The sequence below is a fragment of the Oncorhynchus tshawytscha genome, unplaced genomic scaffold (assembly GCF_018296145.1).
Source record: "Oncorhynchus tshawytscha isolate Ot180627B unplaced genomic scaffold, Otsh_v2.0 Un_scaffold_4246_pilon_pilon, whole genome shotgun sequence".
In the NCBI taxonomy this organism is placed as follows: Eukaryota; Metazoa; Chordata; class Actinopteri; order Salmoniformes; family Salmonidae; genus Oncorhynchus; species Oncorhynchus tshawytscha.
The window spans coordinates 1,744,217-1,766,037 of record NW_024609831.1 but is presented as its reverse complement, the minus strand read 5'-3'; the positions used below and the strand labels follow the sequence as shown (position 1 = coordinate 1,766,037).

The 21,821-nt window shown below is 46.0% G+C and overlaps 1 protein-coding gene across 3 annotated transcripts in view; it reads right to left on the bottom strand.

Moving 5' to 3' along the window:
• Nucleotides 1–3,960: 3,960 nt before the first annotated feature.
• Nucleotides 3,961–21,821, bottom strand: part of LOC112237475 (sentrin-specific protease 7-like) — a 30,495-nt gene continuing 12,634 nt past the window's right edge. For all 3 annotated transcript variants that reach the window (XM_042319454.1, XM_042319456.1, XM_042319457.1), the window contains 15 exons: nt 17,737–17,855; nt 16,692–16,832; nt 15,444–15,477; nt 13,779–14,000; nt 12,984–13,222; nt 11,328–11,404; nt 10,017–10,133; nt 9,570–9,689; nt 9,204–9,296; nt 6,587–6,759; nt 5,945–5,988; nt 5,799–5,842; nt 5,642–5,710; nt 5,382–5,532; nt 3,961–5,196 (listed from right to left, as the gene is read on the bottom strand). In XM_042319454.1, coding sequence (XP_042175388.1) covers nt 5,053–5,196; nt 5,382–5,532; nt 5,642–5,710; nt 5,799–5,842; nt 5,945–5,988; nt 6,587–6,759; nt 9,204–9,296; nt 9,570–9,689; nt 10,017–10,133; nt 11,328–11,404; nt 12,984–13,222; nt 13,779–14,000; nt 15,444–15,477; nt 16,692–16,832; nt 17,737–17,855 — 1,787 coding nt within the window. In that variant the 3' untranslated portion in view covers nt 3,961–5,052. The remainder of the gene's footprint in view (nt 5,197–5,381; nt 5,533–5,641; nt 5,711–5,798; nt 5,843–5,944; nt 5,989–6,586; nt 6,760–9,203; nt 9,297–9,569; nt 9,690–10,016; nt 10,134–11,327; nt 11,405–12,983; nt 13,223–13,778; nt 14,001–15,443; nt 15,478–16,691; nt 16,833–17,736; nt 17,856–21,821) is intronic.

The following is a 21,821-nucleotide window of genomic DNA, read 5'->3' as shown; positions in this document are numbered from 1 at the left end:
ACGGAATTGACCATCTGTCTATTGTATTCACAATGTGTAACATTGTTGTGGCAGACAATTGACATCTGTAATTACGCAAGTGTTTGGAATAGAGCATTGGATTCATTCCAGTATCAATCAAATGTATTTTTAAAGCCCCTGGGACAGAGTAGCACATCTGGAGAACAGGTCATGCATGTCGCTGGCTGTAGGATTGGGTCGAGACCTGCCACCGTCCGGTCATTAGTGGATAACTGCCTTTGCATGCCTTCTCAGAGAGCAGTAGTGTGGTTTCTGAGGTGAGATGCTGAGACTAGGGCAAGGCAGCCAGGTGGTCTCTCTCTCTGGTGAGGCCTGATTGACAGACTGAGGCTTGTTTAGGAAGTTAGCGCTAGAAGGGTAGGTGGAGTCTTAAAAGGACAGAAGGTCTCAGAGGCTGCCTTTATGTAGGACCATCACCCATCGACTCTGGTTTTCTATGAAGAGACTACAGAAGAACGGGGGGGAGGGGGCTCTAGAGAGCCATCGTGTCCAAAGAACTAGCTAAATCTGTCTATCCAGCAGTCCGGCTCAGATTAGCTGTCCTGTGGCCCCTAGTGGTGCACAGTTACCTCATCATGCTAGCCTACTGTCTACAAGACAGAGTATGCATCCCAAATAAACATTTATTGTAGAACTGGGATTCCTGGGAGGCATTCTGATGAAGATCATCAAAGGAAAGTGAATATTTACACTGCTATTTCTGACTTCTGTTGACTCCACAACATGGAGGATATCTGTAGCTATGGTCTGAGCACTGTACTCAGATTATTGCATGTGTGCTTTTTCGGGAAAAGCTTTTTTGAAATCTTGCATTAAGGAGAAGTGGATCTAAAATTCCATGCATAACACTTGTATCTTTTAGCAATGTTCATTATGAGTATTTCTGTAAATTGATGTGGCTCTCTGCAAAATCTCAGGAGGTTTTGGAACTACTGAAAGTAATTCCCCAATGTAAACTGAGATTTTTGGATATAAATATGAACTTTATCAAACAAAACATACATGTATTGTGTAACATGAAGTCCTATGAGTGTCATCTGATGAAGATCATCAAAGGTTAGGGATTAATTTTATCTCTATTTCTGCTTTTTGTGACTCCTCTCTTTGGCTGGAAAAATGGCTGTGTTTTTCTGTGACTAGGTACTGACCTAACAATCGTTGGTGTGCTTTCGTTGTTAAGCCTTTTTGAAATCGGACACTGTGGCTGGATTTACAACAAGTTCATCTTTAAAATAGTGTGAAATACTTGTATGTTTGCGGAATTTTAATTATGGGATTACTGTTGTTTTGAATTTGGCACCCTGCACTTTCACTGGCTGTTGTTGTGGTACGCTTACCGTCCCCACATATCCCAGAGAGGTTAATGAACACTTCCTTTCAGCAAGCGACCCCCACTGACCCACCATCTAATGAAATTAGTAGCATTCTTATACAGGCAATGACCTATAATCCTGCTTGGCCCCAGCAGGGACCCTGCTTTTGTCCAACACGTCATTGTGTTTTCATCTAAACATGGCAGTTAACAATTATTGCTCAAAATGAAGACTTTCACTCAGTCACTTGATGGAGTTTCTTTATTGTCATTACAAAGTAGATTTGATGTTAGCCCATTTAAAGTTAAACTATCTGTAAATTAAAACTTCAAACTGCTTTAACACGGTTCTCTATAAAACACATCTCCAGACTACCTGTTGACTATCTGGACCGGTCTATTGGAAGGACATTGATCTCTAGACCCTAAACCAATGCATTAGTAGTTGTAGGCTGGAAGGTGTAAGACAAGTTAAGCAGTATGGATGTCCTTGGTTCATTCTATGGAACCCTTGAACCCCGTAAAGCCCATCCATAGTGAACCAGTCGACGTATGGCCTTACCTTAACAGCACAACTTAGACCTTCAGACCGGCTACTGCATTTGACTATACGGCTTTTACTGAACTATAAGACAGAATTAAAGCCAACATAATTATATAGTATTAGAATAACAATATGGAAGAATTGATAAACACTAGTTTTTATACTGTAGTAGTGGGGACATTTTCTGACAGTGGCTAAATCAATGGGGTAGAGATTTGGATGGGGCGAAAAGGAAAAGGATAGCCCAACTCATTTGGGAGGTGTGGGGGGGTGACCGTTACCCTTCCAACAGCAGTAGGGGTGGAGGAGGGCTCTGTCCTATCTAAGAGGGCTCTGTCTGGGGCCCACATGCTGTGAGAGGCTGCACCAAAGACTCCAATTATCCAAAAACTACCAACTTAACCCAATTAAGTACATATGGTTAAGCACATATCCTATCAGACTTAGTGTTAACGACCCAAACTGAAAAACCTATTAACTGTACCCGTGTGAAAAACACACAATAACTTAAAAGGTCATATCTGGGATTCTCGCTCTACAATATTGTGATGGTGACAGAAGAGAGTTCTGTCCAGCCGTTGCTAGGTAGACTTTGGGGGCATCTTTAATCCAGGAATATACCACATTATAAATACATCACTGTAAATACATCATTATAAACATGCCATTAACAAATCAATGTTTACACCGTGAAAACAAACAGAAACTCAAATGGAAACCCTTACTGTGTGGGGAGAATGTTATTTCTGTTTCTTATGACAGAGTGAGTCAGGTCCATAGACTTTCATACAGCACAAACACAAAGGGGAATTGAGTTCTGCCTGTAAACAGAACAGGGGAGAGGTGCTGTTCTAATCCTCATATTACAAGTGGTCATTGTGTAAGCTTACTCAGTGTTCCTCACTGGAACACGGGCTTTTCCTTACAAACTAAGCAGCTACAACATGAGGAGCCAAAACTAAAACACTGCCAACGTGTTGACTTGTCTGTAGTGATAACACTATTGTTTAGCAGCTACATGAGGAGCCAAAACTAAAACACTGCCAACGTGTTGACTTGTCTGTAGTGATAACACTATTGTTTAGCAGCTACAACATGAGGAGCCAAAACTAAAACACTGCCAACGTGTTGACTTGTCTGTAGTGATAACACTATTGTTTAGCAGCTACAACATGAGGAGCCAAAACTAAAACACTGCCAACGTGTTGACTTGTCTGTAGTGATAACACTATTGTTTAGCAGCTACAACATGAGGAGCCAAAACTAAAACACTGCCAACGTGTTGACTTGTCTGTAGTGATAACACTATTGTTTAGCAGCTACAACATGAGCCAAAACTAAAACACTGCCAACATGTTGACTTGTCTGTAGTGATAACACTATTGTTTAGCAGCTACAAAACAAAACACTGAGGAGCCAAAACTAAAACACTGCCAACGTGTTGACTTGTCTGTAGTGATAACACTATTGTTTAGCAGCTACATGAGGAGCCAAAACTAAAACACTGCCAACGTGTTGACTTGTCTGTAGTGATAACACTATTGTTTAGCAGCTACATGAGGAGCCAAAACTAAAACACTGCCAACGTGTTGACTTGTCTGTAGTGATAACACTATTGTTTAGCAGCTGCAACATGAGGAGCCAAAACTAAAACACTGCCAACGTGTTGACTTGTCTGTAGTGATAACACTATTGTTTAGCAGCTACAACATGAGGAGCCAAAACTAAAACACTGCCAACGTGTTGACTTGTCTGTAGTGATAACACTATTGTTTAGCAGCTACAACATGAGGAGCCAAAACTAAAACACTGCCAACGTGTTGACTTGTCTGTAGTGATAACACTATTGTTTAGCAGCTACAACATGAGGAGCCAAAACTAAAACACTGCCAACATGTTGACTTGTCTGTAGTGATAACACTATTGTTTAGCAGCTACAACATGAGGAGCCAAAACTAAAACACTGCCAACATGTTGACTTGTCTGTAGTGATAACACTATTGTTTAGCAGCTACAACATGAGCCAAAACTAAAACACTGCCAACGTGTTGACTTGTCTGTCGTGATAACACTATTGTTTAGCAGCTACAACATGAGGAGCCAAAACTAAAACACTGCCAACATGTTGACTTGTCTGTAGTGATAACACTATTGTTTAGCAGCTGCAACATGAGCCAAAACTAAAACACTGCCAACGTGTTGACTTGTCTGTAGTGATAACACTATTGTTTAGCAGCTGCAACATGAGCCAAAACTAAAACACTGCCAACATGTTGACTTGTCTGTAGTGATAACACTATTGTTTAGCAGCTGCAACATGAGCCAAAACTAAAACACTGCCAACATGTTGACTTGTCTGTAGTGATAACACTATTGTTTAGCAGCTGCAACATGAGCCAAAACTAAAACACTGCCAACATGTTGACCTGTCTGTAGTGATAACACTATTGTTTAGCAGCTACAACATGAGGAGCCAAAACTAAAACACTGCCAACGTGTTGACTTGTCTGTAGTGATAACACTATTGTTTAGCAGCTGCAACATGAGGAGCCAAAACTAAAACACTGCCAACGTGTTGACTTGTCTGTAGTGATAACACTATTGTTTAGCAGCTGCAACATGAGGAGCCAAAACTAAAACACTGCCAACGTGTTGACTTGTCTGTAGTGATAACACTATTGTTTAGCAGCTGCAAACAATCATGTGCATATTGAGTCCTTTATGACTGATGGTCAGAAACAGCAGCCTGACACACTGAACAGGAATAACTGAGTAATATTGACTTTAATATTTATAGTGGTTTTATGTGTGAGTCATAAGGACATTTGAAAAAGAAACCTGTTCTGGGTACATGAGTTACACTTTTGCTCAGCAAACTAGATTTGAGCGCTCACTCATATCCTTGTGTATAATGTCCATTCCAAATGCCCTCTTCTATAACATAACATAAAAAATAAACATTACATGAACAATTTTATTCCATTTTACGATCCTATTATTTTGTACATTCACATTACATACAAGTGAGAAACAAACATCCTGTGACATTTTATTTAAAAAAAATAGTAATACAAAAATAGTATAAATATTCCATATATTGTACATTTAAAAAGTCAAAGTCCTTCACAGTTTAGGGGTATTGTAGTAGTAGTGCATTGCTGATCAGGTACCGTGGCTACCTGCAGCTGCTCCCGCCGTTGCCCCGGCAACCGTGCAGCTCCATCACCAGGCTCCGGATCTCCTCCCTCTTCCTCCACACCTGTTGCCGTGGAAACCAGCGCTCCAAACGCAGGGGGAGGTCAAAGTGCACCACTGGGTTCTGGAGAAAGTCAGTGAGCCAACCAGAGGTTTGGAATAAGGTGTGATGTCATGCATTGAACAGGCAGTTATCATTTCAGATCAAATGTTTTAGACAGTGTAGTAGAGACAGAAAAGTGCCCATGAAATGGATGGTTGATGTCAGCTCTTTGTTAAGCGTGGGAGGTTACAGGGGGAGGGCCGTACCTGCAGAAAGCTCTCCACGTACTGCAGGAGGTAGAGGCCACAGTCGCTGCTGTTGTCCTGTAGAGGGACTGTACAGTGGGAAGCCTTCATACTGTCTACAGTGAAGTCTCTGCGTGTTCCTCTACGCACCTCCCACTCTACATGTAGGTAACTGGAGAGGACAGACGGGAGAGATTGAAACTAGTGTATACACACATATATGAACCACACACACACAAAACAATGCAAGCGTGACAGACACACACACAGAGAGTACTCACTCCCGCAAGAGCTTATAGATGCTCTCATGGTAAGAGATCTTCAGGGAGTCCATGATGAGAATGCAGGGTCTACAGAGAGAAGACAACCCTGTGATATTACACACACTGTTATAGATGGAGGAAGTACAGCCAATTCATTCACAGTTAATGCACTCACTTCTTAATGATGGTCTCCCTCTGACAACCATCTTGGGTACACGCCTTCAACATTGGGATAATGTCATTTAGAATGTTGCACACATGCTCAAACATCTGATATTTTTTGTATTTTTGTATTGATTTACAAAAGAGGGTGATATTTACTGGTGGGTTGTGGGGCTTCAATGTAGGTTTCCCACTGGCTCCCCCTGAAGTACGTACACACACACACACACACACACACACACACACCCTTTTTAAATCAGCAGCAAATGTTTAATTACTTTGATTTTGTTCTGTGGTGTTATGGCCAAATGTGCATGCTCTGTTTCTCAGTGTTTCTTGGCTGGGTATGGAGGACACGCTAGACCTGAACTACAGCCACCAGGCCAACCAAATAATTCCATCTGCAGTTGGGATTCAATTACGCACATGCATGAACATGCACACATAACACACATCACATCCAGGTATAACTAGAACACCCCCTAACCGTCAGTTTTTTTTAGAGAGACCTCATTTTCAGAGGTCTTCAGTTGTATACAACATAAGCACTAACATAGGGTTTTAAAGGGTAGTTAGGGACTGACATCGTAGCTTAAAAAGCCCACTAGCTGCCTTCCAACAATATTGAGGAAAAATAAAAACAATCTAACCCAATGTTAATTTGATCATTAAAGTGAAACGAAGCGTGTGAACGCAACCCGGGTTGATTAGAAACACTATTACAGGGCCCTGGTGAGAGAAGTGACATTCTGCCAAGGTAAATATCACAAACACACAATGCATCGGCGCTGTCCAACGCACCTGCTCCGTTCTGCAGTTTGGGTTTGTTGGCCTCTGGAGAAGGCCCAGTTGAAGCCTGGGGCTGGCATTTCCTCTTCCCCCCGTTGGCCTCCACTCCAGCTAGGCCAGACCACTCCTCATGCTGGGCCTGCTCCAGGCCAGGGAAACAGATCACCACAAGGTACCAGTGGGCTCTGGGGAATCAGACACAAGGGAATGTGCAATGTATCATGTATGTGCCTATATGAGGAGTGTTCAATGTGTATGATAAAGGTAATGTATACATTATGTACAGTGTGTAACGTACAGTGTCTATTTTGTATACAGCAGTACTGTGTGTCTAAGACAATCTGGGACATTACAGTTCATCGTATCCTATCCTAGGAGAGAAAGTGTAATGGACTGGGGATACAGAGATCTGTGTTACCGCATCTACATTCTCATCTAGACATATAGATGGATTTGATCATGGAAATACAGAGCAACAGGCAGCATGTGTTGTTTCAATGTGTAAAGAGAGAAACCAGTCAGTCTAGTGGAGTAAATGGCATCACAAGACACTATAGGGAACTGCTGTGTCCCCTGTCCTAGCCTGGCTGTGGCCCCTGTCCTAGCCTGGCTGTGGCCCCTGTCCTAGCATGGCTATGGCCCCTGTCCTAGCCTGGCTATGGCCCCTGTCCTAGCCTGGCTATGGCCCCTGTCCTAGCCTGGCTATGGCCCCTGTCCTAGCCTGGCTGTGGCCCCTGTCCTAGCCTGGCTGTGGCCCCTGTCCTAGCCTGGCTGTGGCCCCTGTCCTAGCCTGGCTGTGGCCCCTGTCCTAGCCTGGCTGTGGCCCCTGTCCTAGCCTGGCTGTGTCCCCTGTCCTAGCCTGGCTGTGTCCCCTGTCCTAGCCTGGCTGTGTCCCCTGTCCTAGCCTGGCTGTGTCCCTGTCCTAGCCTGGCTGTGACCCCTGTCCTAGCCTGGCTGTGTCCCCTGTCCTAGCCTGGCTGTGTCCCCTGTCCTAGCCTGGCTGTGTCCCCTGTCCTAGCCTGGCTGTGTCCCCTGTCCTAGCCTGGCTATGGCCCCTGTCCTAGCCTGGCTGTGGCCCCTGTCCTAGCCTGGCTATGGCCCCTGTCCTAGCCTGGCTGTGTCCCCTGTCCTAGCCTGGCTGTGTCCCCTGTCCTAGCCTGGCTGTGTCCCCTGTCCTAGCCTGGCTGTGTCCCCTGTCCTAGCCTGGCCTGATTCTCTTGTATAGGAACAAACTGAAACATACCGTGTCAGAATATAAATCTGTATCTGGAGCGTAGCCCATTTTCCAGCTACACGTCAGTCGGGAGGTATTGTCACTGATGCTTTTTTATTGAAAACCCATTAAGATATGTAAAATAGGTCTGCAGTTGTATATAATAATATATGCCATTTAGCAGACACTGATATCCAAAGTGACTTAGTGTCATGCCTGCAGACATTTTCCCTATGGGTGGAATTGAACCTATAGCACTTGGCATTGCAAGAGTCACGCTCCACGGACTGAGCCAGGGTTCTAAATCCTTGTGCCGGGGACAGAAGACCGTGTTGACAAAGGTACAGTATGTAGACTAAAACCCTTCTACTGTGGTCCTAAAGTGAAGTGGGGAGTCAAGAGAACAGGGAACGCTGTGCAGCGCTCCATCCAGACCGCCATCATTCCACAGACATATGAATGAAGGTACACACATCCGGCCCCGTCAGGCGTGACAGGCTGTTTCAACACCAGTGCAGCCTTGAGACTAGTACACACACCCACAGACAGACAGACAGAGACTACAGCTCAGGCCACATCCATTCATCTCCACTATGCTGGAGCCCTGCCCTGCCTGGACACTGCCTCCGCTACAGTTTAATGTCCCTGTTTTCATGTCTCCTTGTCAGAGCCATGACAGCTAGAGGGAAGGATGAAGAAAAGAGCACTGTTTTCCCCAATCAATGGAGTGTGGTGTCATGTCGTGACATGTAGTGTACAGCAGAGTAGTGTAGTGTAGTATAGAGTAGTGTACAGTAGAGTAGAGCAGTGTAGAGTAGTGTAGAGTAATGTAGTGTACAGCATAGTGTTGAGTAGTGTAAAGTAGCATAGTATAGGGCAGTGTAGTATAGTGGAGGGTAAAGCAGTGTAGGGCAGTGCTGTGTAGGGCAGTGCTGTGTAGGGCAGTGCAGTGTAGGGCAGTGCAGTGTAGGGCAGTGCTGTGTAGGGCAGTGCAGTGTAGGGCAGTGCAGTGTAGAGCAGTGCAGTGTAGGGCAGTGCAGTGTAGAGCAGTGCAGTGTAGGGCAGTGCAGTGTAGGGCAGTGCAGTGTAGGGCAGTGCTGTGTAGGGCAGTGCTGTGTAGGGTAAGGCAGTGTAGTGCAGGGCAGGGCAGTGTAGTGCAGGGCAGGGCAGTGTAGTATAGTGTAGGGTAAAGCAGTGTAGGGCAGTGCTGTGTAGGGCTGTGCAGTGTAGGGCAGGGTAAGGCAGTGTAGTGCAGGGCAGGGCAGTGTAGTATAGTGTAGGGTAGAGTATTCTGTAGAGTAGAAGTATTCTGTTCTGCTTTGCGAGGTCGACAGAAATGGTGTCGTTCTTAGTCCAAGTCTTGGTTCTACCCTCTCTCTCTCTCTGTGTGTGTGTGTGTCTATGATTCTCACTCACTTGTGATTGACCGGCACAAACAGGTAGTCCTTGTTGAAGATGTCAACATGGCGGGTCCACGTCCTCACCCTCTGGTGTCTCCTGTCCCTGGCCCTGAGAGGAAGGAGAGGGGACAAACTTCACAGCAACGCATACTACTCCTTCCATCACAATCCAGGAAGAACATCTCTTAACACGAGTAAAATGCTCCTTAACTTCTGTCAATACCATCATTAACATCGTTAGCATGTGACTAAGCCACCAGCCTACGTAGAGCGCGCCACCAGGAGCCTAAGGCCAAACATGAGCCCCCCGCATGGCGCCATGTGACGCGCGGCCGAGCCGCCCAATAAGCCATTAAAAGACGCTGAGTGCTGATCTCCTTACGGGATGGCAGCCTCCTCCTCCAGGGATGTGTCCCGGCGGGTCAGCTGCTTGTAGAAGAAGCTGCTGAAGACATGACATCTCTCTGCCAGGGGCCCCGGGGCCCGCTCCAGGAGAAGATACCTGAGGGGACAGGAAGATGCTGAGGTTTTGCTGGACTGTCACATGCTGTGTGGCTGAGCTAAACTAAGGGGACATGGCTGATTTCCATATATGTTAAATGAAGCTAATGTTAGGGTTTGGTTATGATAATGGTCAGTATTAGGTTTTGGCTGGTCAGCCTGTCAAAGGGATGCTGGTCAGAAAAGTGCCCTTAGTCCTGCTTCATTGTACTTAGTTGTGGTTTGAACCAATCAGCATTCAGGATTAGATCCACGCGTTGTATGATCACAGGTTACACGACATGACAGGAGAAAAACATTGGTCCACAGGCAGATCACTAGAACTCACTTAAGGTAGAAGTCGATGATGACATCATTGAGGAACTGGCCACTGTCCAGACAGTCTAGGTCCTCTGTTGTCACGGTGATTCCTCCTTTAGAAGGGAGTGGTGGGTACTGGATCAACCTGATGATGAAGAGATCCAATAGTTAATGTGTAAACAACAACTAATACTAACAGGTAGTATATTATACATTGAAAACCATCCATAACAATAAACTGGTGAGCAGCAAGATATACTGCCTTCACCTGGTGGGCAGCAAGATATACTGCCTTCACCTGGTGGGCAGCAAGATATACTGCCTTCACCTGGTGGGCAGCAAGATATACTGCCCTCACCTGGTGGGCAGCAAGATATACTGCCTTCACCTGGTGGGCAGCAAGATATATTGCCCTCACCTGGTGGGCAGCAAGATATACTGCCTTCACCTGGTGGGCAGCAAGATATACTGCCTTCACCTGGTGGGCAGCAAGATATACTGCCCTCACCTGGTGGGCAGCAAGATATACTGCCCTCACCTGGTGGGCAGCAAGATATATTGCCCTCACCTGGTGGGCAGCAAGATATACTGCCCTCACCTGGTGGGCAGCAAGATATACTGCCCTCACCTGGTGGGCAGCAAGATATACTGCCCTCACCTGGTGGGCAGCAAGATATACTGCCCTCACCTGGTGGGCAGCAAGATATACTGCCCTCACCTGGTGGGCAGCAAGATATACTGCCCTCACCTGGTGGGCAGCAAGATATACTGCCTTCACCTGGTGGGCAGCAAGATATACTGCCCTCACCTGGTGGGCAGCAAGATATACTGCCCTCACCTGGTGGGCAGCAAGATATACTGCCCTCACCTGGTGGGCAGCAAGATATACTGCCTTCACCCGGTGGGCAGCAAGATATACTGCCTCACCCGGTGGGCAGCAAGATATACCCGGTGGGCAGCCCCCTCACCTGGTGGGCAGCAAGATATACTGCCCTCACCTGGTGGGCAGCAAGATATACTGCCCTCACCTGGTGGGCAGCAAGATACCCGGTGGGCACTATACTGCCCTCACCTGGTGGGCAGCAAGATATACTCCCTCACCTGGTGGGCAGCAAGATATACTGCCCTCACCTGGTGGGCAGCAAGATATACTGCCCTCACCTGGTGGGCAGCAAGATATACTGCCCTCACCTGGTGGGCAGCAAGATATACTGCCTTCACCTGGTGGGCAGCAAGATATACTGCCCTCACCTGGTGGGCAGCAAGATACTGCCCTCACCTGGTGGGCAGCAAGATATACTGCCCTCACCTGGTGGGCAGCAAGATATACTGCCCTCACCTGGTGGGCAGCAGGCCCTTGAGTCTGGAGTAAGGCTCTCTGCTTCTGTGGTTCCCTCTGGTCCAACTGGGGCTCCCCTGATCGGAACAAGAACAGAACAGAAAAACATTACAGAATCACCCGTCAGAAGTCATCACCCCAGTCAAACACCTCAGAATCTACAGATTCATCTGACTGCATGGGGGATTGTCCTCCAATGTATTTTGGACAAGGGGAACAGGTGATCAAATTCAACGTTTTGGTGAGTGATGAGAATGAGGGGGATCGAGATGATAAAGTCAAGGTCTGCTCTGATGATGAATAGCAGAGAGGAAGAGGATGACGCCACTCACTGTGTGCGTGTTGGCCAGACATGCTGCAGACCTGCCAACCCTGTCCAACTTGTTAGAGTACCAGACGCGCACGGCAAATTGGAGATTCAACTCGCGCGCATAGCACGCGCAGAATTGGGGTTTTCTTTCACCCACATTCACTCTGTGTGTGAGTCTGATCGCAATTATAGAATTGTACCAAATCAAGTCTATAAAAAGGTTGGTATACTTTCTTCACAGCATTCCATTTACACATATGGTAAAAGTCACTAACAATATCTAATTAGAAAGAAAAGGGCCTTTATTCTTGGAGTGTTTTTATTTTATTAAACAAATAATAACACGTTATTTGTTTAGGTACAAAATGTACAAATGTCCTATCAACGATAAAACATTTGTATCTATAACGTTTTTCTTAGCACATGCGCCCAAGTTTAGTCGCTATAGTATAGGAACGCTTGTCACCTCTTAAACTGGGCCAATCACTAGGGCCAGCTCACAAATAGTGGCTTTTTAGACACGGTTCCTAATCAACACTAAAAGCAAAATCATTTTGAAAACATAAAAACAAAAACAAATGATCCCACCCAGATCCCTTCTTACTGCCTGTGTAATTCCTCCATCCTTCTAGGACCTGTGAGGGAGTAGAGACCAAGCTCACTTCTGCTGCTGGTTGGGTGTGATCCCAACCCCACCTAACTCTATCCAACAAGCCATCTCCACCCCTCAGTCTCCCAATCTCTACATCTCTACCCCTCAGTCTCCCAATCTCTACCCCTCAGTCTCCCAATCTCTACCCCTCAGTCTCCCAATCTCTACCCCTCAGTCTCCCAATCTCTACCCCTCAGTCTCCCAATCTCTACCCCTCAGTCTCCCAATCTCTACCCCTCAGTCTCCCAATCTCTACCCCTCAGTCTCCCAATCTCTACATCTCCACCCCTCAGTCTCCCAATCCCTCCAATTTCCCCATCTCTCCCCTCGCTGGACACTGCCACTTCATCAAAACTGAGTCAGGGGCCACTCACTGTGTGTGTGTGTGCGTGCGTGCGTGTGCGCGTGCTGACAGGGCCACTTCTTCTAGCTGGCGCTGCTAACTGGCCTTCATAGTACCTGCTGTTATATTGAGCACCCAGACCTCACAGTGGATTGAATAACACAGACATTATTATAACAGGTTTATCAATTTATACCTCTGAGGCTGAGCCTGCATCTTAAGGCAGAGGGATGGAGAGTTGGGAGGGAACAGGGGACGAAAGAGCACAGAGGTATATACACACTGTCAAGCATATAGACACACAGACAGAGACACGGACACAGTTCTGAGCTCCTGAGTGACTATACTGACCTTTGCTGTCCCCAGGCCGGGGTCTGCCACCAGGCTCTGCCCCAGCAGGGTGAGGAGGTGGGCGTCCTGGGGACAGCTGTGTATCAGTGCCAGGCCGTCTGCCCAGGACAGGGGACTCTTCAGGTCGTAGGAGCGGCCCTGACGGAAAGCCTCTACATCCAGCATGGAGGCTAGCAGAGCAGCCTGCAGATCACCCAGCTGTTCTCTTAGGACCAGGAGGAGGAATGGACAGGCCTGACCTATATATCCACAATAGGAGAGAACACACACATTAACACACGGACAGATGCACACACAGAGACACACACTGTTCCACACGTTGGCAGGTGATGACTTTTTCCTCTAGAAAGTGTGGTTGAGTCATGACGGTGTGCTGCGTTGTGATCCGCCCACTAATACTCAGTAACTGGCCCACATTAAGGACAACGTACCACTTCTACACTTCCTTGTCTTTCTTTAGGTTTTGGAGGCAGAATCTTGAGAAGTTTGTTTTCCTGTTGACCTTCACAGCTTGAACCTTTAACTCAATTAATCCACCTCTGGATCGGAAGGAACACCAGTCCCAATTTATCCCGCCTCATGCATCAAATTCTCTGCATCTGGTGAAAATATGTTGACCCACTATTCAAATTACTATAGATTTATTTATCCTCCATTTAACCAGGGAATTCACATTGAGATTGACATCTCTTTTTCAAGGCTGCTCTTTTAAAGCTAACATGGACTCTCAAGTCTCAACTAACATTGTAATGAATTTCTCTGTCTTCGTTCTCCCAGTTGGTAGAGTAGTCTTACCAGGCAGTGTAACGGGGTGGAGGGCTGAGAGCTCCGTCTGTACCAGGTTGGCCTGGGCCTCAGACACCCAGAGGAAGAGCAGGGAGGGGGCCGCTCGGCCGGGACAACCGTGGAAGAGACTCCCGTCTTGGGCTAGACCCCCGTCCCACACCGCGTATCCTCTGAGCTGGGATGCCACCAGGCTCACCGACACCCCCTCCTCCTCGGATGACACCCTGGAATCTGTTGGAGAAGTAATATTCTGTTTTAATTCTGTTTTGATCATACTGGATATCTGATGACAGGGAAGTATTTTTTGTTGGATTATTTCTATCATTTATTTAAAGGTCTTTTGGAGAAGGCAGAAAGACTGTCTAATACACTGACTATCGGGGTTAAACATCCAAGACCCTGGAGTTACTAGCACCATGCTCTCACTAACTGACCACCTCCTGCTCAACATAAGCGTCTTAGGACACTAGTAAGATCCACAGATGCACCCAGAGTCAAGTGGGGTGAAAAAGTTGTGCAGACCAGTATGGTCTACCGTCGCCAAACGTAAATAGAACCCTAAGCTGAGCTTCTTAACCCTAACCCAGTCCAGAGAAAAACAGGTACATGTGTAGAGGTGTGTGTGTGTTCAGGTGCAAGTGTGTGTATGGAGGCACGTGTGTGTGACCCTCACAGGGTCACAGACAGTTGACCAGGGTCGTTACATGCTCACCTACAGTAAACAACAGAGTAAGCCATGGGACAATAACAAGAGTAACCGTAATGAGATTTATATAAAGGATTAAAGATGGGTTATCTAAGAGAAAGTCAGGCTGGAATTAAATCATTACACATAATTAATATTACAAACTGGGTGGGTCGAGCCCTGAATGCTGATTGGCTGACAGCCGTGGTATATTTCACCATATACCACGGGTATAACAAAACATTTATTTTTACAGCTTTAATTACATTGGAACCAGTATATAATAGCAATAAGGCACCTCAGGGGGTTGTGGTATATGGCCGATATACCACGGCTAAGGGCTGTATACAGGCACTCCGCTTTGCGTCATGTTTAAGAACAGCACTTAGCCGGGGTATACAGTTGTTTTGGCCATATACCACACCCCCTCGGGCCTTATTGCTTAAATAAAATAGGCTGATCTGATCCTTCTACATGTATATAGTACCTGTAAATCGTTAACTACAGTTTTTTTGCATCATACTGGCCACCTACCTTTCAGTCCTGGACAATGGATTTCAGCACTACACTTTCAGAACAGAAGTGTGTTTGCCAGTCTGACTTCACAAGCCTGGTTCCAGATCTGATTGTGCTCTTGCCAACTCATTTGCTTATTGTCAAGCCAAACATATTTAGCATGACAATAAGGGCCAAGGAGTTGGCACAAACAGACTGCCACTCATCTGCCCGCTGCCCTCCTCATCTGAATACCTTGACCTAAGTCTTATCACAAAGACACTGAGGTCGCAATCTATGACGGCAGCAGGAAGAGGGTGGCTCAGGGAGGCTATGGAGCCCATCTGATCCCCCTGGGGAAGGGAAGGACCCTGCATGTGTTGCAGTAAAGACTAAAACACAAAGTGACTTTACCTTCCCCCATCTGATCATTAGGCTAGGTCATACTCCACCACACACACACACAGCTGCAATGTCAAGCTGTCAGTGATTACCTTTCAGCGGTAGTGTGATGCCATCATCTGTTACCTACAAAAAGAGGAGGGAGATGAAATATATTAGCAGGAGGAAAATGCTGACATGTTGTCATTACGGTATGTAATAAGAGGGAGGATGAATAAAATAGCTAATTAGAGAAGAGGTAAAGGAGGAGACGGTGGAGGGATATTATAAAGCATCCTGTTGGGTTTATATACTAAGGAGGGTAGACTGACCCCTGACCCTGATGCTCAGTCTTGACCAACCTTTAGAACCTTATTCCCCTAGCCCAGACCAGATGCACTTGTGTAGATCTGAAAGGATTGAATAGGTAGTCACATTGGACATATTTAGCATGGTTGCTATGGAAACAATACCAATCATAACAGAATAATACATATTCTGTTTAAAATGGTTGTCAATTAAAAAGACCTCGTTCAACAATGGAAGGAAAGTTTCCAGACATGACAAAAGCAGCTAAATAAATAAATAAATAAAATAGGCAATGGGGACTTCCCTGTTGTTTTGCTGACCTCACAGTGGAAAACAACAACAGTTTGACACAGTAATCTATTGACCACAAGGCAACTGCTCCGGACTCACTGACCACGGTTTAATTCACCCCGGGACTCTGTCATTAGCACCACACTATTTCTTAATTGCTTGTTAAAGGATTTTATGGCCCTTGAATGGATTTGATGGGAGTTTGGAGAACACCTGGTGATAAACTGCCGATGTTTTGCCAGTTATGGTCTTGAGTTGCTTATCATGTTATTGTTCCAGTAAGAGACTGGCATGTGGGTGTTTGAGACTGCCAGTGAAGGTTGTGTTCCAAGTGTTCAAAGTAGCGACACATATTTGATCTTCTATTTTATTACAGCTCTCTCCATCCGTCCCATCAGTGTAATATGTACGTTTTGTGAGGACTGGCCCATTAAGACGTTGGACAACACATGTCCTTTATTAAAATATAAACCAGGAACAAAAACTAGTGATGGGCCAATCACATTAAGGGGGAAGCTATCTGGAAGAGAGCATGGAAAAGAAAGAAAGAAGCTGGGCAAATATTGATGTGAAATCAGGACAGTGAGGAAAGAACCTGGTTGTTTCTGTCTTACATTCATAAAGGCTTCAACTGAGACACAAATTTGGAACGCACAGGTATTATGCTCAGCTAATTTTGAATGTGGAGCACAAGCACGCGCCTATGTGTACACAAAGATAGAGTGACCTACACACACACACCACTAGCCAAAGTGTCTTACCACCAGGTTTCCATTGGCCTGCGCTCGGACCACCCCAGCGTGCAGTGTAGAGAAGGACAGTTCCATGATAGGAGGCAGTGGCTGTGTGCTGCCAGGTTGGTGCTCCGATACGCTCTGTGACCCCGTGACCTTCTCTCCAGCCTGTCAATCACAACACAGAGGCACCGGCACACATTGAAATAATTCACAGCATTGCATAAAACACCTCATATCCACCTCAACTGCTTCAATAGATTTCTTCCCCGGCATGAAACAAAGGCCCTCTTGGAAACAAATGCTTTAAATCAAAGATTTCCTAGAATGTTTTCAATTGGTGATGTCTTGTCTTTTAGGTGCAACAAGTTACAGTGGGTGGAGTTTAAGGTGGAGGCCCTTAGCTAGGTCCCTCCAACTACAGTAAAAGAAGAGACACTGCACTGAGCAACACAGAAATCCTAGAACAGAGATGGGAAGCTCTATTCGAGATGCTCAACAACAGGGGTTACATCTGTTCCTCTACAGCATCTCGAAACACAATAACAAACATGTTGGATCTTAACCAGAGTTACCTGCTTCTTCTAAAACATCCACTGGGGAGGCTTTCTACTACTAATTATCTCACAGCACCAGACTGGTTTCTTTTATTACTTACACATTCCCAATCCCCACTGTCTGCTAGCTAGCTAAACCTCTACATGTGTTACAGACAGGCAGTTAGCTGACAAGAGCTGGCAAACCTCACCTCAGTCGTGATACAGGCTACAATGTTGTCTTCTCCAAGTCTGACCTCTCAATCCAAGTCTGAAATAGCTGGCTTCTCTGAGCACTGTCCTCTCTGAGTACTGCATATAAACATGTCCATCTTGATTTGTTTGCTTGATTTGATGCTCTCTGACTGTCAAATGCTCTAATATTATTCAAAACCAGACAATATGTTATTTGTCCAGGCAACCATGGAATTAGAACCATATCATTAGAATTCTACTCACTTAAAGTGAATAGGCCTATGACATGTGATGACGTACCATGATCATTAGAGACACATGCGCCCCCCCATCCCTCCTACCTGTTTGGGTACATGTTCTTCTGGGGTGGGTTGGCCTTGCCTGGGGCTCTGTTGTGGGGTCTTCAGCCTGGGGCACTCTTCTTCATCATCTATGTCCTCATCCTCACTGGAAAGCACAACTGACACACAGAGACACTCGACTTAGTATGGTGATTATACACTGTCGTTAAACAAACAAGGGGAGCTGATAATATTACAGGCCAGTGGTCTGTTGCAGCAGCTGGGTGTAAAAACATTGGGCTTAAATGATAAGTGGAAGATAGTTACACCCAGAATATACTAGCCTTCCTCTCAAAATGAGGGAAGAGAGAGAGGAGAGAGAGACAGAGAGAGACACCAGTCTGTAGGTGAGGGGATTGTACTGTATATAGTAAGGTGCCTACACACACTGAGGCCGGTCCATGCCAAAGCTGGGGTTGGTGGGCCCAAGGTAATAGGCTTGCCAGGGAGTAATCTGGAGTGTGACGCTCAGCGCTGAGCTAGCCAGAACTGGAGCAACTTGTCCTGCTGTACCACCCATAACTGTTGTATATCTATGGTGCCACCTACTGGGACTGGCACCTTGAAGTGACACTGACACCGTTAGTTAGTGTGTCAATGGGGTGGCTTCACAAAGGAGCTGCTGGCACACTGACTGTGCCTGAAGTTGAGAGCAGAAGCTCCTTCCGTGCTCTACCACCGACTGAGACTGTCACTTTCAAGTCAGTGTGTTAATGAGGGTGTCAGTTGCTGGCACACTAACAGTCATTGAAGGACTTAAGAGGATTGGAGTGGTATATATTTGTATTCAAAATGACTACTTTGATGAATGATTAGCTAATACACTGTAGGGAGGATGAGCGATTTTTAAAGCCCCCAAGCAGTCTTGGTAATTTTATTTTTAAATCACTGTATGTCTTATAAATCACTGTCTGTTAATTTAATGAAAATAACTCCAACATATATATGTTTTAATAATTTACACGGAGTATACCAAAAATCAGGAACTGAGTGCATTTCCCTGAGCCTCCTTTCGCCCTTCAAACACTCCGTCTGATTGTGTGGGAGTTAAGAAACAAATGTGGAGATATTTACATAGACAGCCCTGATTGGCTGATAGGATGGTCTAGAGCCCATCCCCTTACCCAGATGAACAGTCATTGGTCTATTATAATCAGATCACATTGTGATGTCATGCTGTGGGCCAAAGGTTCCATCCCATCAGAACAAGCTGAAATTCAAGGCATTGTTTTCTAACATCTCTTACACAAAAAGGGCATTATCATAATTATCATAATTTCAGTGATATTAAGACAGTGTGAAAATAGCATCATCTTTTTTTAAGAATAATCACATTTTTAAATGCACCTCCCCTTTTAATATACAGTGCCTTGCGAAAGTATTCGGCCCCCTTGAACTTTGCAACCTTTTGCCACATTTCAGGCTTCAAACATAAAGATATAAAACTGTATTTTTTTGTGAAGAATCAACAACAAGTGGGACACAATCATGAAGTGGAACGACATTTATTGGATATTTCAAACTTTTTTAACAAATCAAAAACGGAAAAATTGGGCGTGCAAAATTATTCAGCCCCTTTACTTTCAATGCAGCAAACTCTCTCCAGAAGTTCAGTGAGGATCTCTGAATGATCCAATGTTGACCTAAATGACTAATGATGATAAATACAATCCACCTGTGTGTAATCAAGTCTCCGTATAAATGCACCTGCACTTTGATAGTCTCAGAGGTCCGTTAAAAGCGCAGAGAGCATCATGAAGAACAAGGAACACACCAGGCAGGTCCGAGATACTGTTGTGAAGAAGTTTAAAGCCGGATTTGGATACAAAAAGATTTCCCAAGCTTTAAACATCCCAAGGAGCACTGTGCAAGCGATAATATTGAAATGGAAGCAGTATCAGACCACTGCAAATCTACCAAGACCTGGCCGTCCCTCTAAACTTTCAGCTCATACAAGGAGAAGACTGATCAGAGATGCAGCCAAGAGGCCCATGATCACTCTGGATGAACTGCAGAGATCTACAGCTGAGGTGGGAGACTCTGTCCATAGGACAACAATCAGTCGTATATTGCACAAATCTGGCCTTTATGGAAGAGTGGCAAGAAGAAAGCCATTTCTTAAAGATATCCATAAAAAGTGTTGTTTAAAGTTTGCCACAAGCCACCTGGGAGACACACCAAACATGTGGAAGAAGGTGCTCTGGTCAGATGAAACCAAAATGGAACTTTTTGGCAACAATGCAAAACGTTATGTTTGGCGTAAAAGCAACACAGCTCATCACCATGAATACACCATCCCCACTGTCAAACATGGTGGTGGCAGCATCATGGTTTGGGCCTGCTTTTCTTCAGCAGGGACAGGGAAGATGGTTAAAATTGATGGGAAGATGGATGGAGCCAAATACAGGACCATTCTGGAAGAAAACCTGATGGAGTCTGCAAAAGACCTGAGACTGGGACGGAGATTTGTCTTCCAACAAGACAATGATCCAAAACATAAAGCAAAATCTACAATGGAATGGTTCAAAAATAAACATATCCAGGTGTTAGAATGGCCAAGTCGAAGTCCAGACCTGAATCCAATCGAGAATCTGTGGAAAGAACTGAAAACTGCTGTTCACAAATGCTCTCCATCCAACCTCACTGAGCTCGAGCTGTTTTGCAAGGAGGAATGGGGAAAAAATGTCAGTCTCTCGATGTGCAAAACATATAGAGACATACCCCAAGCGACTTACAGCTGTAATCGCAGCAAAAGGTGGCACTACAAAGTATTAACTTAAGGGGGCTGAATAATTTTGCACGCCCAATTTTTCAGTTTTTGATTTGTTAAAAAAGTTTGAAATATCCAATAAATGTCATTCCACTTCATGATTGTGTCCCACTTGTTGTTGATTCTTCACAAAAAAATACAGTTTTATATCTTTATGTTTGAAGCCTGAAATGTGCAAAAGGTCGCAAAGTTCAAGGGGGCCGAATACTTTCGCAAGGCACTGTATCACATTGATTATGATGAAGTACGCAATATTAGCCTATATCCTGTTGTTCACCAATAGCTTTGGCATAAATACAGATTAGCCTACATTGTACAGGTCCTGACATAGGATCACTGACCTAGCTGGAGATGGCTGTTAGCTGCTCACAAAGTCAATGGGTTCATTTAAAGGGGGACTAGAAGCTCCTGGTAGCAGCGGAAGGACCCAGAGTTAGAGGGGGAAGTGGAGGGGGGAAGGGGATTGGGACAGTGTGGGTCAAGTGCCAGTAGACAGACACAGGACTAATGGGCTTTATAGGAAGCTTTGGCTAGCCACAGTAATCTGGGTGACTACTTGTCTCCCCCCCTCTTCCCCATAACCCTGGTGTTGCAGCACCTCTCTCTCTCTCTCTGCCTGCCTGCCTCCTCTCTCGCTCTCTCTCTCTCTCTCTCTCTCCCCTGCCTGCCTCCTCTCTCGCTCTCTCTCTCTCTCCCTGCCTGCCTCCTCTCTCGCTCTCTCTCTCTCTCTCCCTGCCTCCTCTCTCTCTCTCTCTCTCTCTCTGCCTGCCTCCTCTCTCGCTCTCTCTCTGCCTGCCTCCTCTCTCGCTCTCTCTCTATCTCTCCCTGCCTCCTCTCTCTCTCTCTCTCTCTCTCTGCCTGCCTCCTCTCTCGCTCTCTCCCCTGCCTGCCTCCTCTCTCGCCGGCCTCCTCTCTCTCTCTCCTCCCTGCCTGCCTCCTCTCTCGCTCTCTCTCTCCCTGCCTGCCTCCTCTCTCTCTCTCCTGCCTCCTCTCTCCCTGCCTGCCTCCTCTCTCGCTCTCTCTCTCTCCTGCCTGCCTGCCTCCTCTCTCCTGCTCTCTCTCTCTCCCCCTGCCTGCCTCCTCTCTCGCTCTCTCTCTCTCCCTGCCTGCCTCCTCTCTCGCTCGCTCTCTCTCTCTCCCTGCCTGCCTCCTCTCTCGCTCTCTCTCTCTCTCCCTGCCTGCCTCCTCTCTCGCTCTCTCTCTCTCTCCCTGCCTGCCTCCTCTCTCGCTCTCTCTCTCTCCCTGCCTGCCTCCTCTCTCGCTCTCTCTCTCTCCCTGCCTGCCTCCTCTCTCGCTCTCTCTCTCTCCCCCTGCC